Below are 19,750 nucleotides of genomic sequence, written 5' to 3' on the forward strand. Positions count from 1 at the left end.
TCTTAAGAATGAAAAGGAAAAAGCTGACAAGATGAGGCACAATAGCTTCAAACAAGAGGATTCTTTAGAAGAATCAAGAAAATTCTAATAAAAATTTTTAAATATATGTAAATACAAGACTTAAGAATGTAAAAAGTAGAATTATATAGGGAATAGTTGTTTTCAAATAATTTGGCTTTCACATTTTGACATGGCAACCATTGTAGAAATATCTCTATGTTCACTGTTCATGATGATACTGTATATTCATTTAACTAATGTGCGTTTATCAGCTAACATAAGATCGGCTTCTTTGGGAAACAGCCATCAACTTTCCGTTAGCTATGCTATTTAATCTGCTGGGTGCTCTGTTTCTGATCGTTTTGTTTATTTTGTGTGTGTGTGTGTGTGTTGTTGTTGTTGTTGTTGTTGCGAGAGGGAGAAAGAGAGCAGGTGTGGCAGATTTTTTTGGTCAGGCTGAAACAGACCCAGAAATTCCACTCTCATATTGATTATAACTGAGAAGGTCACCAACTCCATCACTAACTTAATTAAGCAAATACTGTCTTTCCCTGGAATCCACCAGCATGCATTCAACTTAGAATATAAATTGTGCAAGCGTATCTTGGGAAAAACTAAGTAGAAGGGTCACTTTTGCCCCTTTCTTTCTTTTTGTAAGATTAGATTGTGGGATTTGTTTTTACATGACTATTGTTTTTCTCTAACCCTTCCAAGCCTGAGAGAGGAAGGGAAGTTTCCAGTCTTTCAAGTGAGAGAGGTCCATGCAGTAAGCATTCTACCTACTGTTTCACAGACCTTCCAGGAACCAGGCTTTTGGACAATGTTCTAAAGGATTTAAGCAGAATAATTTTTTTTCATTTCCGTAACTCCAGCTCCTCTGCGTGAAGCACATTTTCAGTAGCGTGGACACTGATGAGATAGCAAACAGAAGGCAGTACCTTTATGCCCCCCATGGCAGGCCCAGTACAGGGCAGTACTTCCAGCTTTGTCTAAGCCATTAACGCCGACTCGGTTGTCCAGACATTCTCTCAACCAGCTCAGGTTGCCTGAAAACATCATGCATTTATAAGAACACAAGAAAAAGGGCTTGGGTTTTTTTTGTTGTTGTTGTTTTGGTTTTGCTTTTAAATCAATTTCACCCTCCATAAATTTCCATCTAGAATGGATTAGTCAGCAAGTCTGAAATTAAGACCTACCCAATAATGCATTCATTATGGTACATTTTCACTTCCAGTTTATTAATGAAAAGCATTAACAACAACTTGAAGTGGGGGTGGAGGAGGCCGGTGGAGGGGAAGAATTATTTGTCACAGTTCTGGCAAGTCCAGAATCAAGGCGCCAGCAAGATTCAATGTCTGGTAAGAGCCTGCTTCCCAGTTCACAGACACTGTTTCCACCCCCTGGACAGAAAGAGCAGGAGAGCTCTCCCGGGTCTTTACTGGTTCTATTCATGAGGGCAGAGCCCTCATAAGCTAATCACCTCCAAACACCACTGATCTGGGGTTAGCTTTCAACATCTGAACCTTGAGCAGACGGAAACATTCAGTCTATGGTATCCACGGCCTGGCCCACATACAGCTGATCACTGTGTATGTCACTGACGAGATACAAGTAAGCTCTGTGGCTTGTACAACATCAGTCTCTAACGGTCAGTTAAAGGGAAGAGTTGCCTAAATGAGCCTACTTATGGTTGTCTTACTCTGTAAAATGCACATACATGGAACTTTTTCCTTTGTGAAATCCTGGAAATTAGGGAAAAAAGAGTCAAACCTAAGAACAGGTAGATACTACTCATTTTCATATTAAAATGTATTCTCAGATCTTATAAGAAAATAAGGAAATAAACACTAAATAACCTCCTCATATGTTAAAATATAACTACCAATTTAAAACCCTCTGGCTAATGTCTAAATATCTAGTTCACAAATCACTTTGCTTTTTAGTTTCAAGTCTTATTTAAATTCCAGTTATTTAACATACAGAAAAATATTAGTTTTTTAAATGTCAGCTTAGTAGTTCTACTTATGCACAATTCTCAACCAGTAGTTTCCTTTTGCACATTCATGTTTCAAAAAGATCTGGAATAGAATGAAAGAAACCTCCTTGAGGCCTTATAAAAACTCCCTGTGTCCATAGTAGGGTTTCTCAACAGCAGCCCTACTGGCAGCAGCAGGGCTGGAGAATTCTTTGTTGCGGGGCAGACCTGGGTACCATTGTATGTCCCCAGCATTTACAACCCAAAAGGTGCCAGTAGCATCCCCAAGTCATGACAGTCAAAGTGTCTCCAGGCATTGCCAAATATCCGAGGGTTTGAAGGAGGAATTACCCCCAGTGGAAAACCACTAATGTACAGGATAAAGTCCCATGTACAAGGCCGGTCCCTGTTGCTCTCTCCCTCCACAGTTTCACCCGCACCCCACTCACTTGCATTACTACAACAGTCTCCTAAATGCTACAACCACAAGAAGCCTCCACCCTCCTGCCTTCCAGTTCCTCATTGCGGCCTCTACAGCCTGCTTAACTTAAACATACTTCAGTTGCTGTTCTTCTGACACCATCCTGTAATGATCTGTTACACACATCTCTCCCCCACCAGACTTGGAGCTCGGGGAGTCACAGACAGCACCTTTCCACCTGCCACTGAGCACGGGTTAAGTAGAGAACTCAAAAGTGTTGGTGGCTGACATTTCAAAAATGAAAATCAGGGCAGCCCGGGTGGCTCAGCAGTTTAGTGCCGCCTTCAATCCAGGGTGTGATCCTGGAGACCATGGGTGAGTCCCACGTCGGGCTCCCTGCATGAAGCCTGTTTCTCACTTTGCCTGTATCTCTGCCTCTTTCTCTCTCTCTCTCTCTCTCTCTCTCTCTGTTTCTCATGAATAAATAAAATCTTTAGGAATCCCTGGGTGGCGCAGCGGTTTGGCGCCTGCCTTTGGCCCAGGGCGCGATCCTGGAGACCCGGGATCGAATCCCACGTCGGGCGCCCGGTGCATGGAGCCTGCTTCTCCCTCTGCCTATGTCTCTGCCTCTCTCTCTCTCTCTCATTCTGTGTGACTATCATAAATAATAAATAAATAAATAAATAAATAAATAAATAAATAAATAAATAAAGTAAAATCTTTTTTAAAAAAAATGAAAATCATGGGGGTACGGCCTCGCTGGCTCATTGGACTGACTCTTGATCTCAGGGTTGTGCTTTCAAGACCCACACTGTGTTGAGATTACTGAAGGAAATTTTTTTTAATTTTATTTTTATTTTTTAAAAATATTTTATTTATTCATTCATGAGACACACACAGAGAGGCAGAGACACAGGCAGAGGGGGAGGCAGGCTCCCTGCCGGGAGCCTGATGCACACTCAATCCCAGAACCCCGGATCACGACCCTGAGCTCAAGCAGATGCTCAACCGCTGAGCCACCCGGGTGCTCCCCACCCCCCAATTTTTTAAATAACATTTTATCTCTCTAGGGTGATAGAAGGCAGAACAGAGATTGCCTCTCAGACTCCTAACTCTGGGAAACGAACAAGGGGTGGTAGAAGGGGAGGTGGGTGGGGGGTTGGGGTGAGTGGGTGACAGGCACTGAGGGGGGCACTTGACGGGATGAGCATTGGGTATTATGCTGTATGTTGGCAAATCAAACTCCAATAAAAAAAAAAAAGAGAGAGAGAGACTGCCTCTCAGGCGGGGGTGTTTACCAGGAAATGGGAACTTCCTGGGACGACAGAAATGTGCTAGATCTTGATTGCGGTGTCCGCTACGTGGGTATATATATACACGGATCAAAAGTCATCAAACTGTGTAATCAGAATCTGTGTGCTCAACTCCACTGTGTCCCTCAATGAAACACAACCACACCTACCTCTTTTTGCAGCTTCATGCAATGGATTGTCGATGGATTCCGCCTGCTCGGCCACTAGATTGAAAACAAAAAGAGCAAACCCGATGTTGAGAAGGACCCGAAGGACCCGCTGCAGCCACTCCACGGTCCCCGGCTCCCAGGGTGCCAGGGCCTCCCGTCACAGAGCATCCCTCTTAAGTGGATCCGAGAAAATAGAAGAAAATCAAACTAACGTTTTCTGCTTTAAAAGGAGCTGAATTATTTGCGAAAGAAAACCAAGCTAAGCAATAAGGCAACACCACAGCAATGAACTGGAAGTATAAACAAAAACCAAACGCAGTAATTAACTGGAAGTATAAGCAAAAACAAACATCCATGGCCTACATACCGGTACAGCCAAGTGTGTCATAAACTTAGTCACAAAAATGCAAAAGAAAACATTTGATGCTCATTTTTACATTCTGTAAAAACACCCTAGTTGGAAGATGGCTGAAAAGAATTCTGTTTCCCTCGTGTGTGTGCATGTGGGGGGCACGCAGGAGGGGGAGACAGTTTGCTTCCTGTGTTTACGAAGAGTAATCAGCAAACCTACCTGCCCCTAAGGAAGGAGTGTACTTTGCTGTCCCAGAATCGACAGGAATGATCACATGAAGACCGTGGTTCAAAACAGACTTCAGCCCTACCCCCTCCCACTTTCATAAAGAGCTGGAACTGGACACTCTTGGCTGCGGGAGACCCAAAGCAACAGAGGAATATTTTACATGGTCAGTGTCTATGACTGGCTGGAAATGCACTGCATGGTAGAGGTATGCTGCGGATTTCAAAGGTTAGAGGAATGTAGAAATGTTTCAGGCCTTCTTTAACCCAGAATGGTATCACCTTTAGACCAGGGCAAGTGGGGCCCCTGTGTTGGGTCCCAGACCTCAGCTTTCACTTCTCTCCCTTCCCCTCCCCCTCACTGCTCCCCTAGGAACTTTGCAGTACCTTCCTGGAAATGTTCTAAGTTCTGTGCCAGGGTGTGGAACTGGCAGCCCAATGCCAGCCCTCTTGGTCTAGGGATTCATCTAATGCTGAAGTCAAAAGGGATCTTGGAAATGACTGAAAGCAAACCTCTCATTACACAGATGGGGAAACAGTCCCAGGGACAGTGGTTAAGTGCCTTCACTAAAGTCCCTTGTTATTAAGAAGTGGAAGAGAAAGGATTAAAACCCTGTTTACCAGTTCTGTGCTCTTTGGACTTTCCTATTTTTTTTTTCCTCTTTTCTACAGAAGTACTCAGTCTGTTTCTCCCTCTTGCAACTAGAAGTGGCTTCATGTCAGGGGCTGTATCTCACTACTCACGCTCCTCAAACTGCCCTGATACTCATTTAATGAACATAACTGCTCCAGACATAAATTAACAAGGCAAGGGCACTTCATCACAAAAGAAAGGACTAGGCTAAGAAACAATCTGAGAGTTGGTTTAACAGCAAAAGAAAAGGGAAAAAAAAATTGTAAGAGTTGGATAGAGTAAAGCCATAAGCATTTCCCTGGAAACCTTGGGTTCTATCAAGAGTGCTACAATGCATTTTCTTAAGCCAAAGAATCAAGTTCAAGTGCCTCCAGTGTCCATTCCTGTTTTATTAACGAGAGATTCACAGAGTACAAAATGTCCTACACTGGCAATGACTTCATTGATTTCTCAGCCACAGCAACAAGCAGAAAGACTTCAGGAACCAGATAATTGAAAGTACACAGAGGAGAGGCAAAATAAAAGCCACCAGAGCCATGCTTACCATAGTTGCTTGGGATTAGTCCAGTCCTGCCTTTGGAGGTGCCTTTCCACCAATTGGTATCACTCTAGTGAAAAAAGAGTTAAATTAAGTGGCACCATATCCAGTTTACATTCAATCACTTTTAAAACCATCTGGCTCGGGATCCCTGGGTGGCGCAGCGTTTTGGCGCCTGCCTTTGGCCCAGGGAGCGATCCTGGAGACCCGGGATCGAATCCCACATCGGGCTCCCGGTGTATGGAGCCTGCTTCTCCCTCTGCCTGTGTCTCTGCCTCTCTCTCTCTCTGTGACTATCATAAATAAATAAAAATTTAAAAAATAGATAAATAAAAAAAATAAAACCATCTGGCTCATAGAATACACCTGTTCTATGGAATGTCCATCGGCCCTGGTCACAACCATCAAGCCTCCTCACCCCCTAGTTACAAATGTCCATTCCCCTTATCATTAAAGTACAAATATACACATATCGGCCTGCAACAAATACAATATACTTCATCACACAAATCAGAGAGACATACAAAATGGAAAAAAAACAATGACATTTAAGCGGTCTGTAGAATTTTTTGTTCAGTCTAATTTCTCTTAGCTTCAAGATTTTTTTTTCTAAAGATCTCTTTATTTTAGCTTCATTTTGGGGGAAACATTATGTTAGAAAAACTCAAACCTATAAAAAGTAAGAACAACAGTGTAATGAACATACATAAACTCATCTCCCACCTGCATAAATACCCATGGCCAATTGTTTTCATACATCTAACCTATGACTTGCCTCCCCTTCAGAGTATTTTGAAATAAACTGTAGATATTATATTACTTCACCTGTACATATCTCAGTATGTATTTCTGAAAGATAAGGATTTTTCCCAAAGACATAAAACCATTATCAGAGCTTAAAATTCATTTCATTAATTTCTTAATATCATCAAATATCTACATTAATATTCAAGTTTTCCAGTTGTCCTACAATTTAAAATCCAAATAACCCTTCCAATATGATCGACTGATTTTCCTCTTTGGTCTCTTAGTCTATAGGTTTCTTTTTTTTTTTTTTTTCCACTCTTTTATAAATACACTTGTGAAAGAAACCAGTTTTTTGTTCTGCTGAGTTTCAAACAGTCTGGATTTGGCCTGCTGCATCTCTGTGTTACCAAAAATGTCTTCCTCTGTTCCCCAAATTGCCTATCAATTAGTCGCTTAGTTCTAGAGGGTTAATTAGAATCAGAATCAGTTTTTTGGACAAGACTATCTTATAGGTAGTATTGCTTTCTTCCATCAGGGAGACACATTAAAGTCTCATGGTCTCTCTTTTTGTAATGATAGTTAGCCACTGATGAGCATAAACTGGATCCATTGTTTCCTGATGGTTGTAAAATGATGACATTCTATCATTCCTTTATCATTTAATCAAATAGAATATCTCTTTAAAGAAAAAGTTTCCCTCATCAACTCTCAGGTTATTCAGAGATGAAGTTCATAGAGAAATGGGAGAATCAACACTAATCATTTTCCTCAACTGAAGTTGTCAGAATAAAAAGTTGGTTCTGTAACATCCTCTCAGGGTGAAGAATGATGTTTGGGTTTTTGAAGTATCATTGGCAGCTCATGAATTTAAATATGGTAAACGTATTTCAATCCTTGAGGACTGTTCCCCTACGTGTCTGCTCAAATTGTCCTATCTTTGACTAGTGGCAGCCTCATCAACTTCCTTCCGTCCTCTACTGTGATCCTTGTCTTTGGAGGCTTCCTTGCTTCTAATAACAATAACACAGTGTTCTGGATTATCTTGCACCTCTGCTGCCCCCAAACTGGTAACAGGTATTTCTCAAAAGAGCCTTGTTCCTTTCAATGCAAAATAACATATTCTTACTGGGTTGGTCATTTTTTTTTCTAGGCCTTTTCAAAGGACAGAGCAGGATGTGTTTTTATTTGATTTTAGATAAAATACAACACGCTAGCAATACAGATGCAGAGCTGCAGGGTTTTTACTTAACCGCACTGATCTTACATCTGTGTAAGATCTTATATTTTTTCTTGCAGGCTGAAAATCCCAATTTTCAGTATCACTGACCGAATGACTCATTTGCTCTAGACCACAATACACATGTAACAATCTCAGAACAGCAATGCCAATGCTTCTACTACAAGATCATGATTAAAAACAGTTATTTTGTTGCCAGTCCTTTTTATCCTTCCTGTATGTTCTACTGGAGATGTTCAGGCGAACTGCTGAGTTTTAAGGTCACTTGGAATGGTTCCTTTCTGTGCGGTTATGCCAATTACCTGAGGTATAATTAACTTCATTTGATTCATTCTGCTTTTAAATTTCAGGGATTTTTTTTTGCCATTTAATTTAATTTTAGAGCTATGCAAAAGTTTACATGACTCCAAAGTCGAGCTCCAAAGCAATGGGTAATTTTTAAAAACTCTATATTCCATGTTCCCTCTAGCCTATGTCCCTTCCCTCATATACAAGAAACTATTTTTTAAGTGTGATTTTATGATTCCTCCTTTGACTTTTTTGTTTTAGACTAAAGAAAACAGTTATACATATCACCTCTCTTAAGTAAGGCATACTGTTCACATTTTTTTCAGCTCACCTTTTTTCACTTAAATTACTTCATAATAGCCTTTAGAGATATTCCTCATTCCTTTTTAGATAGCTGTATCATACTCTACTTGTGAATATACTGAAGTTTATTCAACTATTTTCCTATAGGTCAACATAAGGGCTACGTCAAGTTTTATTACAAATTGTGCTAAGATGAACAAACCTGGGCATATGTATTTCTATACAGATAAACATTTAAATAGTGTACAATATTGCAGCTACACCAGTCTTATGCACCGTTAGGTCATATGTAGTATTTGCTGGGCTTACCATGTCAGTAATGTAGATGATATCACCTTCCTCAAAGTACAATTCATCTGGCTGAAAGAAAAAAATATATACAGTTTGACTTCATGTGATTTTTTCATGAATTAGAATATTAGGATTATGCTAATCATTATATGGGTTTCAAATCCTGAAGTATTTTATAGACAATGTGGTTTTTAGATACTTAAATCTATACATGGAGCCCATAATGAAACATTACTGACAAACTAATGTTTCAAAGCTGATCTTTATTATAACTATTTCCTCCTGAATATAAATGAAGAAATATATACACCATGCTTTAGGCAACCACATACATAAATACTTAGGTGTATTATGCATTCAAACATAAAAATTACCAAATGATAGTTAATGACAGAAAAAAATGGCTGAGTTCTTTTAAAAGGTACTTTCTGAAGCATTTGTTGCATTTATGATTGATTTATTGAGTCTAGACTTAGTACACACAGCACAAGCTATGCAAAATTAGTTAAACCTATGTAGACTCAATGACATAGGTTTTAATATTATTTGAAATAGGCATTTAGGGCAAAAAAAAAAGTCCTCTATGATCTTCTCTAATCTTTCTCTATCATATTTTTTTTAAGATTTTATTTATTTGAGAAAGAGAAAGAGATAGCATGAATAGGGGAAAGGGGCAGAGGAAGAGGTTAGAAGCAGACTCTTCATTGAACAGGGAGCCCTGGGATCATGACCTGAGCCAAAGGCAACCACTTAACTGACTGAGCCACTCAGGAAGCCCTCTCTATCTCTATCATATTTTGCTGATCTGTGATCAATATGCTACCAAAATATGATGAGTACAGAAAATGATTGTGGATACAAACTATTTCCTTTAGTGATCCTGTTGCAAACTGGATCTCTCCCAGAGAGGCCAGAAAGGAGACACAAGGTCCACCAAGCACCCCAGCTATCTTAAATACAGTGGTCATTACTGTAACAGGAAGGTTGGCCTTTGCTGGCAATTTTAACACCATTTGAGATGGTAATAAGGGTTAGGAGGAGAGAATGAAGTAGAATGTAAGGAAGTGAGGAAAACAGAACATATGTGAAAGCGTGGCATTTTTCTGGAGGGACTCTGAGTTTCTTAGAGTTTGAAAGAGTATAATATCTTGATGAGATCTCTCTAGTCTTAGAGCCATCCAAAGCCCATTCTTACCTGTACCTTCCCAAGAACTATCCTTGCCCACTAATGTCTAACAAGGGCACTTTCATGAAAGTTAAGGATCATCTCTACCTATGGTGTTGACCTCCTTCTAAAATCACAAGTCAAGTTTGCCTAAATTTCTACATATTAAGTTCATTCACCCTTGAACCAAAAAGGCATGTTTGGGAAAAAAAAAAAAAAAAAGTACTGAACAAACAGCTTCAAAAAAGTACAAATACAAAAATCCCTGTGATGAGACCTTCTCATTAAAAAAAAAAAAAAAAAAAAAAAAAAGGTATAAACCCCCAATAATGGAAAGTAAGTACCTAATGAGTATAGGATTTCTTTTTAGAAAGACGAAAATGTTTTGGAACCGGAAAGTGGGGGTTGTCACATTTCACAATTCACAACATTGTGAATATACTAAATGTCACTGAACTGTTGTTCCCTTTAAAATGGTTAATTTTATGTTATGTGACCTTTTACCTCAATTATTTAAAAGGCAACAAAAATTAAATAAAATAAAAATAAAATCAATTTAAAGGCAATAAAAAGCCAAGAACAGTTAAGACTCTTAATTTTCTTTTAAGTGATTCTCGTGCTTTGCGGTTTGGTAAAACGCATCATTTGGAACATGTTACTAAATACAGTCATTTCAACACTTCTCAGTGCTGTTTTGGTTTTTAAAATAATGGCTGCCGTTCAAACACTGGTGTCTGCCACAAGCCACCTATTAGGTGAGACTTGTTTTCAGCTGAGAGAAGAACAGGAGGTGGTCGATTTCAGTCAGGAAAAAGAAAGACCTCACTATTTTTTCCCCTGAGAAAGGCAAGTGGACAGTTTTTTCTCTTTTTAATCAATAGCTCCCAGACAGACAAGGCAATTCCCCATAAAATATCTTCTTCCAAAGGAACTAGGGGCAGTTTTTCCTAACCTAGCCCAGGAGGTGGTCTACCAAATTCCTCACACTGTTGGTGGCAGTATAGACAAGGTCATTTTCATGATTTTAAAACTTAAATAGATTTTACCCACAATATTCACACTTTCCATTAAGAAACCATGTACAGGCACTTAATGTAAATGATTTGATGAGGGTCTACTTTTACATTCCTGGCATCGCATTCATGGAACAGAAGTGGGAAAACAGTGACACAATCAAGTAAGCACTTTATTTCTCATTTGTTCTTTGGTTTTCAACCGCATTCCTCTTTTCCTCTCTCCTTGAAGAACCACAAGGTATCAGCACAAGCAAATTGTTGGCCACTGGAATGCTGATGCGATGAGTACAAACTTGGTAATATATATTCTCATTCCTGTTTCATATATTTTTGGTAACACACAATTCCCAAGGCATTCTCGTTTTGTTGGTTTATGAAGATACATATTTTACAAAAAACTTCGGAGAAACTACAACATACTGGTGAAACTTTACAGATTTATCAACCTGGAAACCCAAGAATGAATAAATAAAAAGATTTTTAAAAATCAAATTTGCCAGGGATGTTTTTATTTACTACTTTACAGTACTATTTAGTGCCAGGTGCTAGGTTATGGACACTCACAAATATTAACAAATTTAATTCTCACCCGCAACACCATGAAGTGGGTGGTACTCTTTTCATCACATTGGAGGCAAGAAGCTTGTCCAAGGCCACAGAACAGGTATGTGGTCGACACCGGACTTGAACCACGACAGTTAAGACTCTGGAATCTTTTTTTCTTTTCTTTTCTTTCTTTCTTTCTTTTTTTTTTTTTTTTTAAAGACTCTGGAGTCTTTACCAGCACCTATACTTTCTCCCTTATAAAGGGTCATGCATAGCCAGTACTAGTCATCATGGTATCATGACCAGGTTAAAAGATGGTGGCTATGGAAAGTATCTGTGGTTCACCCTTACTGCCATTCCCACTTGATGCAATATGACAAAACCAAGAAGCACCTTATCCTTTCAAAGCATGCTTCACCTCATTCAATCCTTAACCCATTAGGGCAGGGCTGAAACATGGGTTTCACCTCCATTTCATAACTAGCCTTAGAGTGCTTTGAAGAACGTGCCACAAATCATGGTTAGTGAGTGGCAGGGTTGGGCTCTCACTTCAGCTTTTGGAATCTGATTCTAGGGTTCCTGCCTGTACACAGAGTGCTACAAACCTAGTAAGCATGGAAACATGACACAACAGAGCAGGGTCCTGCTGCTGTTCCAACAGAAACCAATACACCGCCAGCACACAGAAAATGCTGTTCCCTTTCTATCAGGGCATCATGACACTGGTCTATCCAGTCCAGCCAGATCTCTGTGGGAGGCTTATCAGACCAGGAGTTGGGCAAGAATTAAGAACCAAACAGGCACAGGTGGTGCCAGGACTATCCTGTCTTCAAGCAAGACAGAAGAAAAATGGGATGGCAGGAAGAACCCGGAGTGAGAAACTGCTCATTCCGTGGATCACTGAGATTGATGCTGGGCATTGCTGTGCCTACTGCCGGAGGACAGAAGAGTAGAAGCTGGACCCAGCTCAGCCCTTCCATCTTGTCTGGCCCCAATCATCTTGAGGAGGCCAGGTCAGTTTAGGATATACCAGGGTACATCCATCCCTCCAGGCATGGCTACTGGAAGAGATGGAGGAGAGAGACAAACTAAGCTTCCTGCATCCTCCAACAGAAATTCATATTCAGAAAAAGAATGTAAAACTAAACTAGCTCTGGGATGAGATTCAAAATATTGAATAACTGGTCCAGCAGAGGCACTAAAGCAGTCAGAAAGGCCCATGGGAGCCAGAGGCTACTTGCCCAGCCAGCCACCTCTCCTTTAATATCTGGATTGAGGGGAGGTGGGCAGGTGCAGAGTGTGGGGGCAGTGGGCGTGGGGGTACTCATTACTAACCACCATACATCCTGGATGAATTAGCAGCATTGCTCCCACAGCCAAGGATCCTTGGGAGCAAGGATATTAAAACAGCATTTTAAATACAGACTCTTCAAAAAACCTAATGAACTAAATATCTATTTTCTTCTGTGCATTCAATTACAATGAAGATTTTTAAAAAGTAGTAGAGAGAGTCCATCCTGGGGCAGAACTAAAGGTAAATTAAAATAATCAGTATGTCAACCCTTCAAAACTATTTGCTAAATGTCTCTGAATACAGCAACCACTAGCCCTCCTAATAGTAATAGCAGCTTCACACAATCTCACCTAATTTGCACTAAAACCCTGAGATTATTATTCTTACTTTTACAAAGGAACATGCTGAGGCAAAGAGATTAGGGCATTCCCAAATTTCCCAAGTCACATAGATGCCATAGAGGCAGAGAGGGTCCTAAAACCATGGCCAGCTCCCAACAGCCCTGTGTTTCTGCCGGCCTCCAAAGTACTGATACAGGGAGCAGGACTGAAATGCCAAATGTGGATGTTTAGAGGAGGAAACTTAGCTCTTTGCTGGGTTAATCAGAGAGTCTCTATGGAAAAGGAAGCATTTTTTATTTTAAAGATTTAATTTGTTTTTTTTTTTTTTTTTTTTTTTTTTTTTAGAGAGAGAGAGAGAGCACGAGAAGGCACGAGCAGCCGGATGGGGAAAAGCAGACTCCTCACTGACCAAGGAGCCCAATGTGGGGCTCCATCCCAAGACCCGGGATCATGACGTGAGCCGAAGGCAGACGCTTAACCAACTGAGCCACCCAGGTGCCCCAGGAAAAGGAAGTATGTTATTAGAGCTCAGAGAAGATTTAGAGACAGGTTGTGTATCAGATCCAGGTTGGAATGGTTTTAAGAGGGGGAAGGAGCAGAGGACAGCGAGTTAGGAACGGGCTGCACCATAGGGGCCTCTATCTTAAGTCAAAGAACTGAAACAGATCATGGGATCAAAGCTACATCTCAGGAAAATTAATCAGACAGAGGAATGCAGGTGGAATGGGCAACCTGGAGTCCCTGTGCTAGAAGCAAGAAAACGCACAAGAGAACTAAAGGAGGAGGAGGTTAGTGAGAAAGGACAAAGGTGATGATGACCAACAGGATACTCGGGGGAGGGGCGGGGGGAGAGTCAGGAGTCATGTCTGGTCTCAAACTGAGTACATGCAGGTTCCTTCCTAGAGTGCGGGAGGCCGCAGAGAATGGTCGATTACTCACTGAGCAGCCCAGGAGGGCAGCTGATGAGCACCCCCCAACCGTCACTTCTATCAACCTCAGGCATCTTGCAACCTAGGAAACCATTGATTAGGATAATCAGACACAGGAAATGACAGCCTTCCTGTGAGCAGAGGACAAACACAAAGACAGCAACACGTACTTTTTGTGTGTCCCACCCCCAATTCATATGTTGAAGTCCTAACCCTCAGGACTTCAGAATGTGAGTTTATTTGGAGACAGATTCTTTAAAGAAGTAATTAAATTAAAATTAAAATCATTTGAGTGAGCCCTAATCCATAAATGACTGGTATCCGTTTAAGAAGAGCAGACTGGGAAACTGACAGGACAGGGCGTTAAGTGTCTGCCTTCAGCTCAAGTCATGATCCCAGGGTCCTGGGATGGAATCCCACATTGGACTCCCCACTCAGTGGAAGTCTGCTGCTCCCTCTGTCCCTCCCCCATTTGTGATCTCTCTGTCTCTCATGCTCTCTCTCTCTCAACTAAAAGAAAGAAATAAAGAAAGAAAGAAAGAAAGAAAGAAAGAAAGAAAGAAAGAAAGAAAGAAAGAAAGAAAGAAAGAAGAAAGACAAAAGAGAAAAGAAAAGAAAAGAAAAGAAAAGAAAAGAAAAGAAAAGAAAAAGAAAGAAAGAAAGAAAAGAAAAGAAAAGAAAAAAGAAGAGAAGAGAAGAGAAGAGAAGAGAAAGAAAAGAAAAGAAAAGAAAAGAAAAGAAAAGAAAAGAAAAGAAAAGAAAAGGAGAAAAGAAAAAAGAAACGAAACCAAGCATAGAGGAAAGACTGTGGGGACACAAGGATACACAACCACGTACAAGTTGAGGAGAGGCTTCAGAAGAAACCAACCCTGTCTACACTTCACATGATGTCTTGCCTCCAAAATTCTAAGAAAAATTTTTGTCGGTTAAGCTACATAGTCTGCAGTACTTTGTTAGGCAGCCCTAGCAAGCTAACACGCTGCCCGTTCATTCCCTGCTCTACCAATACAGCAGAGATAGCATGGAATGTCCTAGTAAGAATAAAAACCTGGGGCACCTGGGTGGCTCAGCTGGTTAGGTGTCTGCCTTCAGCTCAGGTCATGATCCTGGAGTTCTGGGTTCGAGCCCCAGGTCAGGCTCCCTGCTCTGCGGGTAGTCTGTTTCTCCCTCTCCTCCCTAATTCGTGCTCTCCCTCTCAAATAAATGAAAGCTTTTAAGAAAAGAAGAAAAAACTGAGATTTACATCTACCCACTCAACCCCTCTCTTATCCCAGGAACACTTTGTTGATAAAGTCCTGAGGAGAACTCTTCAGAACATGCGCACACCCCGAACCAGCTGTACTCCCTGCTGCGGTTTCCTGGCACTCACTGCATGCAAGGCTTGGATTATCAGTCTCATTCCCTGCTCAGAGCAAAATTCTGTAGGATGGCTAATGTCATTCCCATTTTCAAAATGAGGACACAGAGGGCCACAGGGGAAGTAAATTCACGGAGAGTGTATGACAGATTTGGAATCTGAGGGCCCACCTCAGCCTGATGGGAGTGAGTCAAAGCTCGGTGTCACTCGTTCTGTGCTACCACTCATTCTGTGCTACCTTCTGAGGTGCTCGGCTCTGGGGACAACAGGGTCCAGGGCAAACCCAGGCAAACCCAGCAGCAAGCTGGCTTCCCCCCAAGCACGAAGGCTCCCATCTCCAGGGAGGAAGACGGGAAAGTCAAGGGAGCCCGTTTCCTTGCTGGGTCTCTCTCCTCTGCCTCCTAACTGGATGGTCTGCTCCCACACTCACTCTGCTGGATAGTTTCCCACACCTTCTAAAACTTGTCTTATCAACCCTACACTCAAAACCTTCCATCTTACCCCAGGAGGCCCAACATGATCTGCTCTCTCTCTCTCTGCCCAGGCTCCCTGAACCCATCTCCTATCTCCCCATTTCCTTTGTTCTAGTTGCATCTCCCTGCTGTTTCTAGAACCCACCAAAGACTCTCCTTGCTGTTCCCTTGTTCTCTTACTTCCCTCAGGTTTCTACTGGAACATCACCTTTATAGAAAGGCCATCCTCAAACACTCTGCTGAAAATAACTCTTTTCTCCATTAACCTTTTAGCCCCATCCCCTCCTTATTTTTCTTCATAGCACTGATCAGGCCCTTATAGTCATGTTCATTTGTCTGCTTACTGTCTGTCTCCCTTCAGTGGGATGGGAGCTCCAGAGGGCCACCCTTTCTGTTGATGTAGCACGGTCCCTAAGGCCTGGGCCAGGGTCTGGCACATGGTAAGTGCTCACTAAACCAAGGATGGATGGACCCCAGAAACTATAATAATGGAAAGCATACACAGCAGACACATAAAAAATGGCTCTATATAGTTGGTAAAAGGTGCTGTTAAGAGGCAGCCTGAGGTAGAGGGTCAACAGGAAGAACCAGGAAGGTCAGCGTGAGATTTACAGGAAGTATGACTAAGATCAGGTCATGGGCTTTATGGGGGTTACGTGGTGATTTTTAAAGTGGGTGGTGTGATGAAAGGTGGGGAAGCGGAACAGGGTGGATGACACGACCCCAAGGTGGAGACACATTCACATCAATGAGGGACTAAGCTTTCACACCTCTGGACTGCACAGAAGTGACTGATCATCCATTCTCATGAATCATGTACAACTATCAAAGAAAAGACAGGTCATTTAGGCTTGAGGAAGTATCTAAATGAAATCACCTTAGGTTTTTATGTCAATTTTAAAGTTAAAAAGGGAATACGGGGGTAGCCCGGGTGGCTCCGTGGTTTAGCGCCGCCTTCAGCCCAGGGTATGGTCCTGGAGACCCAGGATCGAGTCCCATGTCAGGCTCCCTGCATGGAATGGAGCCTGCTTCTCCCTCTGCCTGTGTTTGTGCTTCTCTTTCTCTGTGTGTCTCTCATGAATAAATAAATAAAATCTTTAAAAAAAAAAACCAATACTGGGACACCTGGGTGGCTCAGAGGTTGAGCACCTGCCTTCAGCCCAGGGCATGATCCTGGAGTCCTGGGATCAAGTCCCACGCAATGGGGCTCCCTGCATGGAGCCTGCTACTCCCTCTGCCTATTTCTCTGTTTCTCTCTCTCTCTCTCTCTGTGTCTTTCATTAATAAATAAATAAATAATTTTAAAAATTAAAAAAAAACTCTGAATACTTACAGTTCTGGGTTCAAACGTATAAAGAGCTCTGAATACTTTAACTTGCCCTAAAAGAGAGGGAATAAACAACATAGGATCAATTCTTTCATTTCAAGCTTACTCTAAATCATATTGTCCATTATATTCCTCAGAATTCCCTAAGTAAAAACCCATATAAGAAATATATTTTGGAATTAAGTGGAATTAACCTAAGGTGATTTCTTCCTGCAGAGAAAGTATTTTGTTAATATTTATTAAATTAAGGCATGAATCAACACATATCCCTGGGGATGATTTTTGCTCCCCCTTCTCAAACAAAAGGAGCTACATAATTATTTGGACTTCATTTCTATCCTATACAGAGCCCTTCCAACCCTAATATCTAAGTTTAAAAATTGAAAGATAAACATTTTACATAAAGAGATATTTAATGTGACAATCACTGTGGTTTAATATCCTTAAATTAATAATTTAGAGTTTTATATTTTTCAAAAGAAAATACCATGGGGAAAAAAAAAAAACAGAAGAAATATGTGATTCCATGAAGTCCCAAAACAGAGTGTAATAACTCAGCAAAGAGGAGATCATAAAAGCTGCCCTCAGTTTTCCCAATCTTTTATTTGCCCCCTTCTTGCATTCCCATAACACCTTGTATCAGAATAAGTGATTTGCTGGCTTGTCTCATTTGATAGCAGGAACTCTGACATGTTTAATTTCCCAGCATCTACCAGGCATACAATAAGAACTTCATAAATGCTTACTAAATGAATATGTAAGTAAAGAACAAATTCAAACTGTAGGAAAAAGCCTACAGATAGTAGAAAAAAAGAGAGAGAGAGAGAGAGGTCTTTTTAGGAAATAAATAGATTTAGCAGGAATATCAAGACAGAAGGACTACCTGTTTATTTTATTTTTAAGATTTTATTTATTTATTCTTGAGAGACAGAGAGAGAAAGAGAGACAGAGAGAGACACAGGCAGAGGGAGGAGCAGGCTCCACTCAGGGAGCCCAACGTGGGGCTCAATCCCGGGTCTCCAGGATCACACCCTGGGCTGAAGGCACATGCTAAACCGCTGAGCCACCTGGGCTGCCCAGGACTACCTGTTTAAAATGAGGTAACAACTACAAGAATCTTTGAGATGGCCACCTAGTATAAGAGCATCATTCAGAACCGTGGTATCTGAGGTGCGACATGGCAAGACTATTCTGGAAATGATTTACATTTTTATTTTATTCTTTTTATTTTCTATTTTAATTTGTTCCATATATCATGTTTTATAATATAACAACATAATAGGATACATATGCAACTCGTAGTACACATACATATATTGGGAGTGAATATTCAAAACCTTTTGCAGGTAGAATGCTAAACATTATGAGGGCAGGTAATGATGTTCTGTGAGTGAGATACCCAAGTAGCTAGTACAATGCTTGGCACATAGGAGGCACTCAATAATTATTTGTTGAATGGATGAATAAAAGAATGGAAACATGTACTCAAAAAAAAAAAAAAAAATCTGAGGGACGTCCTGGGTGGCTCAATGGTTAAGCATCTGCCTTTGGCTCAGGGCCTGATCCCAGTGTCCTGGGATCGAGTCCCACTATCAGGCTCCCCACAGAGCCTGCTTCTCCCTCTGCCTGTGTCTCTGCCTCTGTCTGTGTGTCTCTCATGAATAAATAAATAAAATCTTTTTTAAAAAAATCTGAAAACCAGCAGTTTAGAACAGCACTCACTGTCCAACATAACTTCATGCAATGACAGTCAAGTTCTTCCTCTGGGCTAGTTACATATAGCTACTGAGCACTTGAAACGTGGCAAGTGTGACTGTAAATTTTTAAACATTATGTGATTCTAATTCAGTTAAATTGCCAAACGTGGCTGGTGGCTAGCATATGGAACAAAACAGTCTTACAAAGTCAGAAAACGGGAAATAACCAAAATGTCCATTGAGCGGGATTATGCAAATCAACTCTGATTCATCCCCAGAATGCAGCAGACAGATCTGCAGACAATGACATATGTAGCAAAGACCCTGCAAAATACTCAGTGAGGAAAAAGCAGCTTATAGACTAGTATGCCAAGTATCATTCCGTTTATGTTGACAACACACACACACACACACACACACACACACACACATATATTCCTTGAAAAATAGCACCAACTATGGGGAATCTTCTTTATAATCTACTTTACAAATACTGTTTATATTCATTACATATAGCGTGCATTACTTTTATAATCGATAAAAACAGTGAAGATACTTTCATGGTAGGTGGGGGCTGGTTTGGGAAGGTGGGGTTGGCAATCATTCTTTCTCCTAAATGCCCTATACAGGCGATCCCCGGCTAAGATAGATCCCTTGTTACTTAGCATGCTTGCAAAAACAAAAAAAACACACACATTATTTTTACAATACAAGTTCCAGTGTTACTCCTCCCCTGCTCTTCTTCTAGGGAAAGGTTAATAGAAGCAAATGTGAAATCTTTTTTCTTCTGGACTATGTTTTTTATGCACACCCGCAGCCCTGAGAAAGGAAACACCAAACGGAAGGAAGAGCTGCCAGGAGAAATATCTGCTGACCTGATTGTCTCTCTGCGAGGGGAGATTAGTTATTGCGACTACTTCAAACTTTCCAAAGAGAAGTTACACGAGGAAGCAGTCCACTGGTGACCAAAATCAATAATGACGTTACTCTCTTGTCCCTTTGAGGGAATGGCAGCAATAAGATAGGCTATGACTAACAGTGGAAACCAGATCCAACGTGAACTTAAATGAGCTGAGATAAAACTCACTACAAATTCAAGAACCTGAGAAAAATAAATACTTGGGGTGTGACTA

At 41.0% G+C, this 19,750-nt stretch overlaps 1 protein-coding gene across 2 annotated transcripts in view; it reads right to left on the reverse strand.

Annotated features, from left to right (window-relative positions):
* Positions 1-19,750, reverse strand: part of OSTF1 (osteoclast stimulating factor 1) — a 55,134-nt gene that overhangs the window by 13,019 nt on the left and 22,365 nt on the right. Inside the window, exons 2-7 of one of the 2 annotated variants that reach the window (XM_072837837.1) lie at positions 16,927-16,973; positions 13,774-13,845; positions 8,491-8,541; positions 5,613-5,676; positions 3,859-3,912; positions 939-1,046 (exon numbers count right to left, since the gene is read on the reverse strand). In XM_072837837.1, coding sequence (XP_072693938.1) covers positions 939-1,046; positions 3,859-3,912; positions 5,613-5,676; positions 8,491-8,541; positions 13,774-13,845; positions 16,927-16,973 — 396 coding nt within the window. The remainder of the gene's footprint in view (positions 1-938; positions 1,047-3,858; positions 3,913-5,612; positions 5,677-8,490; positions 8,542-13,773; positions 13,846-16,926; positions 16,974-19,750) is intronic. The other variant, XM_072837842.1, reaches the window with a different exon arrangement.

This window comes from Canis lupus, chromosome 1 (assembly GCF_048164855.1).
Source record: "Canis lupus baileyi chromosome 1, mCanLup2.hap1, whole genome shotgun sequence".
NCBI lineage: Eukaryota > Metazoa > Chordata > Mammalia > Carnivora > Canidae > Canis > Canis lupus.